This window comes from Eublepharis macularius, chromosome 4 (assembly GCF_028583425.1).
Source record: "Eublepharis macularius isolate TG4126 chromosome 4, MPM_Emac_v1.0, whole genome shotgun sequence".
Classification (NCBI taxonomy): Eukaryota; Metazoa; Chordata; class Lepidosauria; order Squamata; family Eublepharidae; genus Eublepharis; species Eublepharis macularius.
This window is the reverse complement of record NC_072793.1, coordinates 162,744,347-162,758,271: the sequence shown is the minus strand read 5'-3', so window position 1 is coordinate 162,758,271 and position 13,925 is coordinate 162,744,347. Positions and strand designations below refer to the sequence as shown.

Genomic DNA, 13,925 nt, shown 5'->3' with positions numbered 1-13,925 from the left:
GTTTAGTGCTGCCTTCAGAATGATGACAGTCTAGATACCCCTGACTAGCCCGATCTCAGAAGCTAAGCAGGGCCGGCCATGGTTAGTCCTTGGATGGGAGACCAACACGGAAGGCAGAGCAAGGTAATGGCATCTCCTCATCTCTTGCCCTAAATACCTTACGTCACATAAGTTGGTTGCAACTTGATGGCTCGCTTTTCCTTTTTAAGAGCTCTGATAACCCCTCTTTAGTAGGGCCTTTTTCATTAATAGACAGTACAGAGGAACCTCCACCCCCAGGCTATGGTAGAGGCATGGCAGGGGTCTTGTTGAGTTGGTGCTTCTGCTAGAAGGAAGATGAGGTGAGGAGGGCTGGTGCCAGCAGTGAAAAGGTAGGATGTATAGATGCTGTCCCTGTTTTCTCCATCCTGTTTGTATAGTTGGGGAGCCCGTCCTGTGGAACTTGCCCAGGGTGTTTCCAGGACTTCAGGTAAAGCAGCCTAAGCATTATTAGAAATAGTAATACAAAGCAGATCAGGGCATGTGCAGAGTGATTACTTACTAGTGAGAAACAGTATGTTGATTAGCATAACTCTGACTTCAAAGCAGTTGCAAGCTGTATTGGCTTGCTCTGGTGCCTAGGGATGCAAAATTGGAACGAGTCTCCATCCCTAAGTTCTGCCGGTGTTTCTTTAGAATGCTTCAGCCCATTATTAACTTTACCTCCTTCTTTTTTCCTTTCCAAGACTGGAAATTATCCCTTTCTGGCCAGTCCAGAGGAAAAAAGATTCCCGGTAACTTCTCCAAATCACGAGCAGTTTGAACTCTGGAAAGTAGTAAATCACTGTTGTTATTGTTTCTTTTAAAAAGTCTGGTGCTCAATCCATGGCTAGCGACAGTCCTAGGAAGAGGCTTAAGGAGGAAGCCACCTGCTTTGTCTGCTGGGATTATTACATCAATCCGCTCTTTCTGGATTGCGGGCACAGTTTCTGTCAGGCCTGCGTTTCCCAATGCTGGAAGGATTTACCAGACAACGCCACCTGCCCCCAGTGTAAGACTGCTGTACAGAGGAAGAACTGCCACCTGAACTCGCAGCTGGCCAATGTGGTTGAGATAGCCAAGCAGTTAAATAGTCAGTTGAAGGAAGAGGTGGCATGTGGGGAGGTCTGTGAGGAGCACCCAAAGCCCTCCACAGCTGCCTTCTGCAAGGAGGACCAAGTTGCCTTCTGCTGGATGTGTGATGGATCCCAGCAGCACAGTGATCACAACGTGGTTCCTATGGAGGTAGCTGCCCAGGAGTATAAGGTAGGAACTGGTGCATCTGTTGGACAGTCAAGTCATCCTCCTTAAGACTCTTCTGAGGTGGAGCATAGAAGGGAAGAATGGAATTGTATGTTGCGGGGGCAGAGGTGGAAATAGCCCAGGAAAATCTACCACCCACCGAAAAATAACCCAGGAAAAGCCCCCTCCCACAGGAGAATAGGCTCCTGTCTGGGGAGGGGGGGCTGCTTGGATTACTGATGCTCTTAACTGACATACAGTGTGCTGAAAGGTCCCCCCTCCCCTAATTGTGATTGTTCTGGAAAGATACACTTAATGAGGGAAACTTCAGTAAGGTAGCAACCACTGCTCTTTCTGCTCTGTGGTTTCTGCCATCTGTTCAGGGAACAAAGCTGTTGGACTGGTTGTGGTCCCGGTTCTGAAAAGGAAAGGGAAATTGTTAGTTTGGCTGGAATTGGTTTCAGACAAGTACTAAGGATAGCAGGAAGTTTCTTTTCCCCCTTCTTGAGGTTGGCTGGAAAGTGGGAACTGAGGAGGTTTCTGGTAGCAAGAAAGTTACATGGGAGGAAGTAGGAGAGCAATGGTAAACAACAGGAGGTTAAGAGGTGGGGTGGATTACATAAAATAACACTGCTTGGGGAAGACAGTAGAAGAAATGTTTCTTATTTGATCTAACAAGGCAACTACTTGATCTAACAAGACAATTGCTTTGGCTACAGGATTTCCTTTCTAAAACATTCTTTTTTCTTCTTCTCAGGATTGTTTTTCTGGCTATGTTGAGATGCTAAAGAAGGAGCGGGCTGAGAGTGTGAAGGTTAAATGCATCACACTAGAGGGTTGTGAACACCTGCTGGTAGGTATCATTGTTTCTGGGAACTGAATAAGCTTTGAGAAGAGAGTCGCACAAGGGTATCTTCAACACAGGTAATCTGCCCCAAGTTCAATGCTTTGGGGAAGGGGGTTGCTTCCCACTTTTCCACAGCACTGCCAGGGATTTCCTCAGCTTTTCTCCCAAATTTCTCAAATCTGTTTTCCTCCAGAGTTCTTGGAGAAATTGCAGTAAAGCTGAGATGGCTGCTGTGTAGGTGGGAAAATTTGGATTTTCCCGCTCACAGGGCAGCCATTTTCCTTGGCCCTGTTTCCATGGCAGCCATTCCCTCCCCTACCACCCTGGGAACTTTCTATTCAAAATCCCCACTTGAATATCATTCTATCAATATACCATTGTACTGATAAGTGTAGCAAATTATTTGAATTATCAGCTTTCATTTTAAAAAGTAAGTCTCTAGCCCCTTCCCTTGTGAAGATATGCCTTGTGTCTCTGCAGAAAGGGCTAGAGACTTTTTAAAAAATGAAAGCTAGTAATTTGGAAAATCTGCTACAATTATTGCTACAACCGTGTATCAATATGATATTTGAGTTCTGACTTTTTTTTAAAAAATGGCAAAAGCCTTGTTGGTCCAGAGGAAAGGATGTGGCCAGTTCTGAGGGACTGGGGCAGGGAACTGTGGGGAACCCATCTGTGGTGAACAGGCTTGCTTTGGGTTTAATTTATGTTAAGAGTTATGCCTGCTTGATTTGCAAAGCCTGTTGGGAATAGCCATTGGTCTGTGCCTGTGAGAAAAGGATGACTTCTTCCTCAGTGTCATCTTGAATTGTGTTGGTGTTATCAGTTACAAATACAAGGCTCCCTTGAAACTGCTAAGGAGGGCCGTTGAGGCACCCAAGGCCATCATGGCTGAAGAACATTCCATCTTGTTAGATTATCTTGAGCCACCTCGGTTCTCATTGGAGGAGGGGCGCTGGTGCGAGAGTTTAGTTCAGCTTGCCAGGATCAAGCCCTTTGATTGGTTAATTCCCCTTGCCCTTGTTGTTGGGCTTGTGGGAATAAAGGCTGGGTCGGTTAGCTATGCATTTGCTCTGCGTTTGGCTAGAGTGTCGGCCCTTGGCCATTTTTCTGGGCTTGGCTCTGACACAGCCGTGTCTTTGCCACCTTCATCTTGAAGCCTGGGGTCTGGACATGACTCCTTTGTTTGCGGCTGTTTGGCTTCACAATCATGCTTTAAGACCTGGAAACTCTGATGCTGGATTTTGCGTTGAGGATCAAATCTTCTGGCAAATATGTTTAGTGTTATGTTATTTAGCTTGTTTGGTCTAGAGCTGCTGTAGCATAGTGGTAAAGGGCTTAGGCTGCGAATCAGTACTCTGCTGGTTTGAATCCCACTACTGCTATGAGCTTGGCAGGTGGCCCTGTGTAAGCCACTCCTCTCAGCCCCAGTACTTTTTTCCAAGTACTTTTGCAACTTTGGGTGGGGATTCAGCTTGATTTCTCTCAAGTACAGTCTGGTGAGGGTTGGTTCCCACCTCAGTGCCCGGACTTCGAAGGGAACCTGCTGGCAGCAACCATTTTGTTGGGGAGGTGGACCCTTTGGCAGGCTCCCCCTAACCCGTGACCCTGGTTGGGTTCACATCTCCTATGTGGAAGCCCTGTTGGCTGCTGTGCTTAGCTTGTAACTGCACCAGTGATGGGGAAACCACAAAATCCTGTCCCTGTGTGGAAAACTCCAAGACAATGACAGAATCTCATTCAAAAATGAATATTTTCTAGAAACCCTGTTCCATGAAAGCTAAAGGGTGGACAAAGCTTTAACAAGGACTTAGGAGAGATGAGATTCCTTTGTCTTTTGCCCTTTTTCCTTTGTAATGTATACGCAGACACAGCCTTCTGCCTCATCATTGGCCGTCAGCTGCTGGGGAGTAGCAATGTAGTACATACCATAATGATGAACCTTCATTAAACAGTCTTAAACTCTTTACCAGGTTGCTTCCATATGGAGGGTTTGTTTTGATTCGGTGTCAAAAGCGGAGTGGGTTTTTTTGGGGGGGGGAGCAGCCACATGGTTCTATCCCTTAATTGTCCTCTTTCCAAGCTTCCCCCTGCTTTGCTGGTTTGTTCCAGTATTCTTGAAAAGCCGTTTCACACACTATGGCCGTTTCCACACACATTGAATAATGCGCTTTCAATACACTTTAGAAATGCTTTGGAAGTGGATTTTTTGTTTCACACATGAAAACTCAGTTCCAAATGATCACTAAAGAGCATTGAAAGTGCGTTATCCAATGTGTGTGGAAGTAACCTATATGGGGAAACTGCACATTATTGAAACTCCTGTCAACACCAGTGCCGTTCCCCCCAGATTGCGGGGGTGGGAAGTAATAGCCAGATTGCCATGATGATAATCCCATTTAGTTCCTTTGAATTCCAAAATTTCACTATTAAAAACTTTGTAGCCTTTTTATTGAAGCAATATTAGAGATGCTCCTTTCTTCTTGTGTCTCCACAATGAGTCTTATTTTCCTTTAAATTGAAACTGGGAACCAGGGCTTTTTTTCAGCAGGAATGCGGTGGAACGGAGTTCTGGCACCTCTTGAAAATGGTCACATGGCTGGTGGCCCCGCCCCCTGATCTCCAGACAGGGGGGAGTTTAGATTGCCCTCCGCGCAGTGGCACGGAGGGCAATCTAAACTCCCCTTTGTCTGGAGATCAGGGGGTGGGGCCACCAGCCATGTGACCATTTTTGCCAAGGGCGATTTAAACTTTAAAAAACTCCCCCTTGTTCCAGCTGACCCAAAGTGACATCATTGTGCAGTCCTGAGTTCCACCACTGAGTTCCACCACCTCTTTTCCCAGGAAAAAAAGCCCTGCTGGGAACTAAACTATTGTGGAAGATTGCAGTTATATCACAATGTTTTAATATTTGGTAGCCCAGGGTGGCTAGGTATGTGGCTTGGGGTGGGTGGGGGGGGGACAATGAGGCAGAGGAAGTGCAGGGAAAACTGCTGTGTGGGTGATCTACGAGTGCTTCTGCGTTCACAGAAGTAGAAAGAGCTATGCTGAGAATTGTTACCATAAGCAAGCAACCTCTGTTTCAAATATGGCTTCAGCCATAACCTTGCAGGGTGGTCTTAACTGAGCACAGCTCCAGTTCTTTGCCACACAATTTATAATGGCCTACCTTGCAGAGCTGTTGTGATTCTTACTGAGAATATAAGAGGAGGAGATTTAACTGTTCAGAGCTTTTTTTCTAAATATATAGGGGGAAATTATTTAATATTTTTCATCTGGACATACTGCTTCACAGCTCTCACCTGCAGTTTTCTTTCTGTCTATTTATTGCAGAAACAGACAAATGCAGAGACCCAATTGATAGCTGATGTGTTCAGGCAATTGCACGGTTTCCTGTCAAAGCAAGAGAACTATCTGATGCTGCACGTGGAACCCGTGGCCAGGGAGATCACTAAAAAAAAGATTCATGACTTGGGCAGTCTCACTCAAGATATCATCACTCTTGAGAATACAATCCGGCAGCTGGAGGAGAAGTGTTCACAGCCGGCGAATGAACTCCTGCGGGTGAGACTGTGGGCTGTTTCTGCTGGGATTTTTTTTCTTCTCCTGGAGAAAGCTGTAGATCCAGAGGAGTTAGCCGTGTTAGTCTGTAGTAGCAAAATCAAAGAGTCCAGTAGCACCTTTAAGACTAACCAACTTTATTGTAGCATAAGCTTTCGAGAATCACAGTTCTTTGTCAGATGCATGGAGGGCAAAAAGAAACTGGTCAGATATATAGGTGGAGAGGGGAAAGAGGAGTAGATTCAAAAAGCTGCTTCTGATATGGAGATCAGTTTGCTTCTGTTAAGGAAATCAGTTACTTCTGATAATGAGATAACCATTCATAGTCCCTATTCAGTCCCAGCCTAAATGAGTCGAATTTACATATGCATTCCAATTCAGCAGCTTCCCATTGGATTTTGTTTTTGAAAGGTTTCTGTTGAACTACAGTGACCTTTAAGTCTTTGATGGAATGTCCTGGTAGATTGAAATGTTCTCCCACTGGTTTCTGGATGTTGCCATTTCTAATGTCAGATTTGTGTCCATTTACTCTTTTGCATAGAGGTTGGCTGGTTTGTCCAATGTACAGAGCAGATGGACATTGTTGGCACATGACGGCATATATCAGATTGGAGGATGAGCAGCTGTAAGGGCCAGAGACAGTGTAGTTGATGCCATTGGGTCCTGTAATTATATTCCCTGGGTAGATATAAGCTGGAACCAAACCTTGCTTGCTCCTCCTTAGTTTAATCACCTGTATCAAAGTAAAGGAGGTAATCTTCAAGTGCAGCCATGGTTATTAAGAAGGTTTCGTGGGGTGGGGCACTAGCTAGTCACTTCTGTTCCAGGGATGGAGCTGTCCTCTTCCCTGTTTTCTGTGCCTCTGCTCTGCCAATAGGGGGCAGCTGCTGTCAAGTTAAAAATGGTTCGTTTAGCCTGACCCTGATGAGTCTGTAAAGCATGGTTATATGCACGAATGCATGCACATACTCGGATGATAAATGTACTTTGCTAGCACAGACAGTTGCACAGGCCTAATAAGAGTCTGCGTAAATGATTTCCTGATTGGCCTGCTCTTCTCATTAGGCTTCTGTGCCAGGGAGACATTGCATAAGTTATTGCATTTTTATCCCACCCTTCCTACAAGAAGTTCATACCAACTTCCAGGTGGGGTCTGGAGATCTCCTAGAATCACAGCTGGTCTCCAGACTAGAGATCTGTTTCCCTGGATCTGGAGATGGCAGCTTGCTTTTGTCCACATTCTCACCACCTCTGCCTTTCTATTGCATTGGGGCCGAAGTGTCAATATGTTGATTCTTTTGCTGGTCGTTCCCTCACATTGCATCAGCCTTCCTTTTTTCCTTTACAGCCATGGTTAAAGGGCTTCACTGTGAATCAAAAGCAAAAAAAGTCCTTCAAGCATTGAAAGGAGGGAGGCGAGACCTACAGAGCTTAGCGCTTTCATTTTGAAAGCAGAGCTTAACTCCCCATCCTCTCATTGGCTACTTCAACACTCTTCATTCTATTTCATTGGCTAGTTGCTGAAGAGATTCTGAGAAAGGAGGACTGTGCTGAAATATTTCACTCTGAAGTCCAGCAGATCTGGATTCACATACCTGCATAGCCATGTTGTTCATGGGGTCTCAGATAACTATAGTATTGTGGAGCTATGACTGGACCACCATGAATGAGGAACTGTGGTGCATAAATGTGATACATTCTGAAAAGATTTGTGGAAAATGAATTATTGTTTGGGCTGCTGTCATCCCCCATAAATTACATTGTATGCCCCCCTTGCCTCTGCTCTTTGGCCATGGAGTGCCATTGCTCACAGCTGAACACAGTGGCTGAGTTCAAATGTTGTGCAAAACCTTGGTTTATTAAATAAAGGATGGTTAGTGTGCCTTTCTGAAAGGGGCCATTCCTCTAACTAGTTTGGAACATAGCAAACCAGTATCTGAAACACGTTCTGACATTTTACTATACTTAATCCTTCTATGAGGAGCCCAGTGGTGCAGAGTGGTAAACTGCAGTACTGCAGGCCAAGCTTTGCGCACGACCTGAGTTTGATCCCGGTGGAAGCCGGGTTCAGGTAGCCGGCTCAAGGTTGACTCAGCCTTCCATCCTCCTGAGGTCGGTAAAATGAGTACCCAGTTTCCTGGGGGTAAAGTGTAGGTGACTGGGGAAGGCAATGGCAAACCACCCCGTAAAAAGTCTGCCAAGAAAATGTTGTGATGTGACGTACCCGCATGGGTCAGTAATGACTTGGTGCTTGCACAAGGGACTGCCTTTACCTAATCCATCTATAGTTTCATTGTCATAGCTGCAGTGCAAGCTGGGATGCCAGCAGGATTCCTGCAGGAGAAAAAGTGTAGGCAACCCAACCGCATTTGTCAAAGCAACTGAGGATTTAAATGGTTGTCTGGGAGACAAATTCACTTTCATGAGACCATCACTTTTTCTGTGTTTGGTCTGAACTGACAATGCAGTAGTCCTTCCTGGGTGTTACACCCTTCAAAGCCGCTTGATGTCAATGGGTGTAACTTTTTAATGATTCCACAGTCAGTCATTGAGGCCAGATGGAATCACTATCCCAAACTTGGCAAGTGTTTCTGGAATTAGCTTTCTCTCTTTCTTTTTTCAGGATGCTGAAATGATCTTAGAGAGGTAAGGATTCTGAAACAAATATGAGTTCTTAGTAGTTTAATGCCAGGTGGAGCTGGATTGATATTAAATGGAAGCAGACTACAGAATCTGTATAATCTGTTTTTAAAAAATTAGATTCAAAATGCTCATGGCTTGGGTAAGTAGTGTTGGGGACCCTACAATATCAGTCTAGGCAAAGATCACTGAGAATGGTCTAGTGATTAGCTTCAGAGGGTAACTGTTACTATGCAGTAAAACAAAATTCAAGTCCAGTAGCATCTTACAAGACCGACAAAATTTTCCAAGGAATAAGCTTTTGTTAGTCAAAGCTTACTTAGAGCTAAGCTACAAGAAATGAATTACATGAGGACCTACATGTGAAGGGAGTCGCAATGTTAGCTGGGAAGCTGAGTTTAAAAGAGATTGGAAGGCTCTGTCAATTTCCCCTCTCTACAGAGCCAGCAAAGATGGCTCCTCAGAGGGTTTATTTCCTCTTTGCCTCCTAGAAAGGGAGGTGAAACTTTTAAAACTCAACTTCCCAGATAACATTGTGACTCCTTTCACGTGAGCATCCTCGTGTAATTTGTCTCTTGTAGTTTAGTTCTTAGTCATATACTGCGTAGTGGTTACAATGTTGTGTTATGATCTGGCTATTTTAGTGGGGAAGCAGAGTTTTACAAGACAGCGCCAAAGGCTCTGTCAATTTCACCACTCTACAGAGCAGGCAAAGATTGCTCCTCAGAGGGTTTGTTAATTTCCTCTTCACTTCTGCAAAGGAGAGGTGAAATTGACATATGTGCAGGTTGTACATATGTTTACTGTAATATGATCAGGGTTCATATAAGGCAGTTTCATGTGTTCATGCTTATGTAGAAAATGCATTCCTGTCCTGTAATTTTCCTTTATTTGGAAAACGAAGAGCCTGCAGCAATATTCAAGGGCTTGCATAGAACAAGCTTTCGGGTGAGGAAAGCAACATGAGCACACCCACTGAGTTAATATCACTTATTCCTTATCTTTACTTCTGGGAATTCTGCATTGTTGTGTCAATTGTCGTTTGTTGCCAGGTGTCGGAAGAGATCGAAGTTTCACAAACCGGAAGATTTCTCCTATAAGTTGAAATGGAAGCGTTGGGAATTGCTGGATATTAATGCCCTCATGAGGGGCTTAACACAGTTCTTCACAGGTAAAGTTTACTTATGGTAAACTTTTACACTGGCAATTATTGGCAGACTGACCACTCATTACACCAGTAAGGCCAGGTGAATGGAGTCCCTCAGACTTACAGAAGGTAGTGTTAGTTCTTGGTGCAAAATTCAGTGGTTCAAATTATTCCTGAAAGCTCTTAGCTTGGATTGACATTGACTAGAGTTGACATCTCCGGTTTGCATATTGTAATGCCAGGAACTGTCCAACCTCCAATGTTTACAGATAATGAGCTGTTTATACTGCTGGGGCCTGTATGCTTTAGTAAGAAGGTAACTTGGGGTGGAAGCTGTTGGGAAGCAGTTTTTTTTTTTAAAAAAAAAACTAAGGAAACTTGCCATGTGGAAGCCCACATTTGTCACAGCGGTGACACTGAAATTACACAAGCTTGTCCCAGTGTAGCAAAGTCTTGCTGTGACTTGAGGTGGATTACTCCAGTGTAAAGCAATGCATCCAATAGTATGAGATGTCCGCAGCAGGAGTGGCATTACATCTAATGACATGGTGCTTAACCCCTGTTTCTCTTTCAGATACTCTGCAAAATGCGTGCTTCCTGCAGAAAGGTAGGTTTCTGGGATGGATGGAGAACCAAGCTGAGAGGTGGGTTCCGAAGGGAGGGGCACCTTTCAGATGGCTGTTGGCTTGTATTTCATTGTTGGGTCAGTAATACTGTTGTGGGGTCAACGGGGATGGATGGATGGATGGATGGATGGATGATGGGCAAAGGCAGGGGTTGTTTCAGCCTTATCTCTGTTCACTCCTGATGAACCGACAATCCTGCTCTTAAAGATGGAAGAACCAACCCTAGAGAGTGAACCATCCTTTTCCAGAACCTCAAACCAGAGCAACAGCCAATGGGGCTGCTTTGTCAGGGTTGGGGAGGGGGGAAAGGCCTTCTCTTACCTATAACATGTCAATATGTTACAAGCTTCCATGCCCTAAAATGGCACATGGCTTAAGTTACATGCACAAAGGTACCAGCTGGATATTAGGAAGAACTTTTTCATGGTCAGAGAAGTTCAAAAGTGGAATCAGCTGCCTAGGGAGGTGGTGAGCTCCCTTTCACTGACAGTTTTCAAGAAGAGGCTGGATGAATATTTGCAGGGATGCTTTAGACTGATCCTGCACTGGGCAGGGGGTTGGACTAGATGGTCTGTATGGCCCCTTCCAACTCTATGATTCTATGAAGGGAACTGAGAAGGAGGTTGCAATGTTGTGTGTGTGTGTGTGTGTGTGCGCGCGCGCAAAAACAAGTAATGAAAGCATTAAAATTACATTTAAGATACATATTAATTCGGTAAAAACATATTGATATATAAACACACATGCATTTACCCTAAACACAGTCCCTGGACTGGTTAACACCAGTTAACACCATCTTAGGTTCATTTGCTTGTTCATCTTCCACTGTTAGATATGCCATCAAATGTCAGCAGTGCTGTTCAAGTCTCTACATTGGATAAACCAGTAAGTCTCTATGCAAAAGAATAAATCCCCATAAATTATTGCTGACCTAAGAGCGGCAATCCTCAAACAGAGAAGCAAGGGGAGATTACAACATGAGATGTCTAAACATGAGTTCATTTACAAATTCAGAACAATGGACCACCCCCACCAGAGCTGAATAGCTTCTCATTACGGAAGCTAATTTTCTGCATTTCCTCCCTGCACTAAACCCAATTATATTTTGCATTGTACCTTTGTATCCTGACTCCCTTCTTTGCAATGCCCCCACCCATACGCTTTCTGACTGGGATGTAAGAGCTGAGGGAATCTCCATTCCTACTTGTATCTGATGAAGGGAGTTTTGTCTCTTGAAAGCTTATACCTTGAAAATCTTGTTGTTTTAGGGTGCTACTGGACTTGAATCTTGCTCCTCAAAATGTGTCTTCCACAGGAAGATACCTCCAGGGTCATCTAGTCCAACCTCCTGCACAATTATCCCCCTGACTCCCAGTGACCCCCTGCTCCATGCCCAGAAGATGGCAAAAAACCATCCCTGGCCAAACTGATCTGGAGAAAACTGCTTCCTGACACACACAGGGTAATGCTGATCACCACTTTGAAAGGAAGGGCCATGAGAACTAAGCACTGATGTAACTCTTCCTGCCCTCCCTCTCGCAATCTGCCTAGGTTCACAGAATCACCATTGCTGTCAGCTGGCCATTTAGCCTGTGCTTAAAAAACTCCGAAGCAGGAGAGCCCATTGTCAACCTAGTGCAGCTGAGACATACTCAGTTTCAGCGGTAGACACTAAGACTTGCTTCTTTCTTCGCCAGCTTATTATTCCTCCATAGGAAAATATGTGCCCACTGGTGGATTTTCTTCTTTTTGTCTCCTCCCCATTCAGCATCTACATAGGGCACTGATTCATGGCTGTCACTAGCTAGTAGCTTAAGCTTAAAGTGTGCAGCACCCTTTAAGTATTTTACAAGTTTGCATGTTTGATTTATATCCCACCCTCATTGCCAGCAGGCTCAGGGCGGGTCACAACAATCTGTTTACTGGTGACGCAGTCTTTCTGCATAAGATTTCTACTACTGCACTAATATCTAGTCAGTGTATAGATGTATAGCGGCTTATCTAGTGCTTTACAATATTTGTTGCCAGTTTGTAGCACTGTGCTGTTTTGTTGCTTTATGTAATTTACTTCCATGGGACCTGGTGCAGGATAAGCATCTTCCCTTTTAGGTGGTACTTAAGTTCTTCAATCTTCTGTCCTTGGTTGATGAGAACTTTGAGAACTTTCATCTTTTCTCTGTATTTGGATGCCTAGGTAGTTTGTGATATTGCCTAGTTGCTTTATTTTCACTTCTTGGTTCAGATGAGGCAGTTTCTTTGCTGTCATCTTGATTTTCTGTATTGCTAAGTGCAAGCTAAGAGACTGGGAGATGCAGAACTGATTCTGGCTGCAGCCAAAAGGCATCCTTGTTGCGTCTGAACTCCAGGAAATTGTATTGCAGAATATCTGTGAACAGACTCATCCCTAACTGGAGTGGCCCACAGAACTACTGATGGCTGACCTCATAGCAGCCAGTAGACACAGGTGGAATTTAGAATTTTGACTTGTCTTTCTTACCCAGTAGCCACCAAAATGAGGATTATGCGGGCACTCCCTGTGCATTTGATCTAATTGAAGCTGTGGCGTCAGATATACACCCAATTTAAAAGTGGGAGAGAAAACAAGTATCCATAAGTATGGATCGATATGGGATGCAATTTCCATAGTTGGAACTGGTTTAGTATAGCATATACAAGTATAGGATGTGAGCCAAGAAGTCACTGGCTTACATCTCCCCTTAGCCAAGAACATTCAAGATAGCTGTACTCCTACTTAACCTTCTGCTCTCAGCCTGCAAGGGAAGGGGGGGTGGCGCAGTACTGACCTGTTTTGCAATGCCTGCTTTATAAGGGTTATCATAAGGGGCTATCAGTATATGAAGGACCTGCCTTTAAGCGTAACATAGATGCTAAATGTTATAGCTAGGATCAAGATGTAAATTGTTCTACTTCCTGTTTTAATCATATCTTCCCCCCCTGCAGCTCATGTGACCTTGGATGCAGATTCGAGTCACCCGCAACTCGTTCTGTCCCCTGATGCTAAAAGCGTGAGATGGACACATGCGGTGAAACGGCTGCCCAATTCATACAAAAGATTTGAAAAACATTATTGTGTGGTGGGATGCCAGGAATTCCAAGTCGGACGCTATTTCTGGGATGTCATTGTGGGAAACCAGGAGGAATGGGCTGTAGGTGTTGCCAAAAACTCTGTGAAAAGGAAGGGCTTCTTCAGTCTTGGTGTTAAAGAAGGGATCTTTGCTATGGGGAGGCTGGCAGGGCAGTTCAAGGTCCTAGATGCCCCGCATTGCCCTCCTCTGCAGGTGAACAGACGGCTCAGGAAGATTCGGGTGTCTCTGAACTGCTCTGGGGGGCAGGTGAACTTTTATGATGCGCAGACAGCAACAAAGCTTTTTGGGTTCACTGAAATTGGCAGTTTCCAAGATACCTTTCTCCCCTTCTTCTGGTTGAATGGACGAACTCTAATAAATCTTAAATAGGGAAGCTCCTCAGTTCTGGCTTCCTTTCCCTTCAGTCCTTCATCAGCTGTGGGAAAGCAGATATCAAAAACCTGTGGGCTTGAGGCTACTGCAGGAGGCCGGTGTGACATTTAAGGCAAAATTTTAATATCCAAGATGGCTGCTTGCTTGTTGACTAGACTCCCTTGGCAAATAAGGACTTCGCTATGGCATTTTTAACTAGGATTAGAGGATTCTGGTTAGCTTGAACAGGTCCTACCCCAAATCAGGTGATTTTTTTTAAGAGGTGTGTGAGGTGGGACACTTCTGATCGCTTTTGTAAGATTTGTAACCTACAGTTAACCTGATAACAGCTGTTCTCTTTTTAAATAAAAACTGTTTACTCTTTT

The 13,925-nt window shown here is 44.5% G+C and overlaps 1 protein-coding gene across 1 annotated transcript; it reads left to right on the top strand.

The window, feature by feature from the left end:
* Window positions 1-864: 864 nt before the first annotated feature.
* On the top strand, window positions 865-13,640 carry LOC129327745 (zinc finger protein RFP-like). The gene is made up of 8 exons (XM_054976504.1): window positions 865-1,284; window positions 2,018-2,113; window positions 5,441-5,671; window positions 8,292-8,314; window positions 9,361-9,479; window positions 10,030-10,062; window positions 13,043-13,107; window positions 13,593-13,640. The coding sequence occupies exons 1-8, from the start codon at window positions 865-867 to the stop codon at window positions 13,638-13,640; spliced, it is 1,035 nt and encodes a 344-aa protein (XP_054832479.1).
* The last annotated feature ends 285 nt before the right edge of the window (window positions 13,641-13,925 follow it).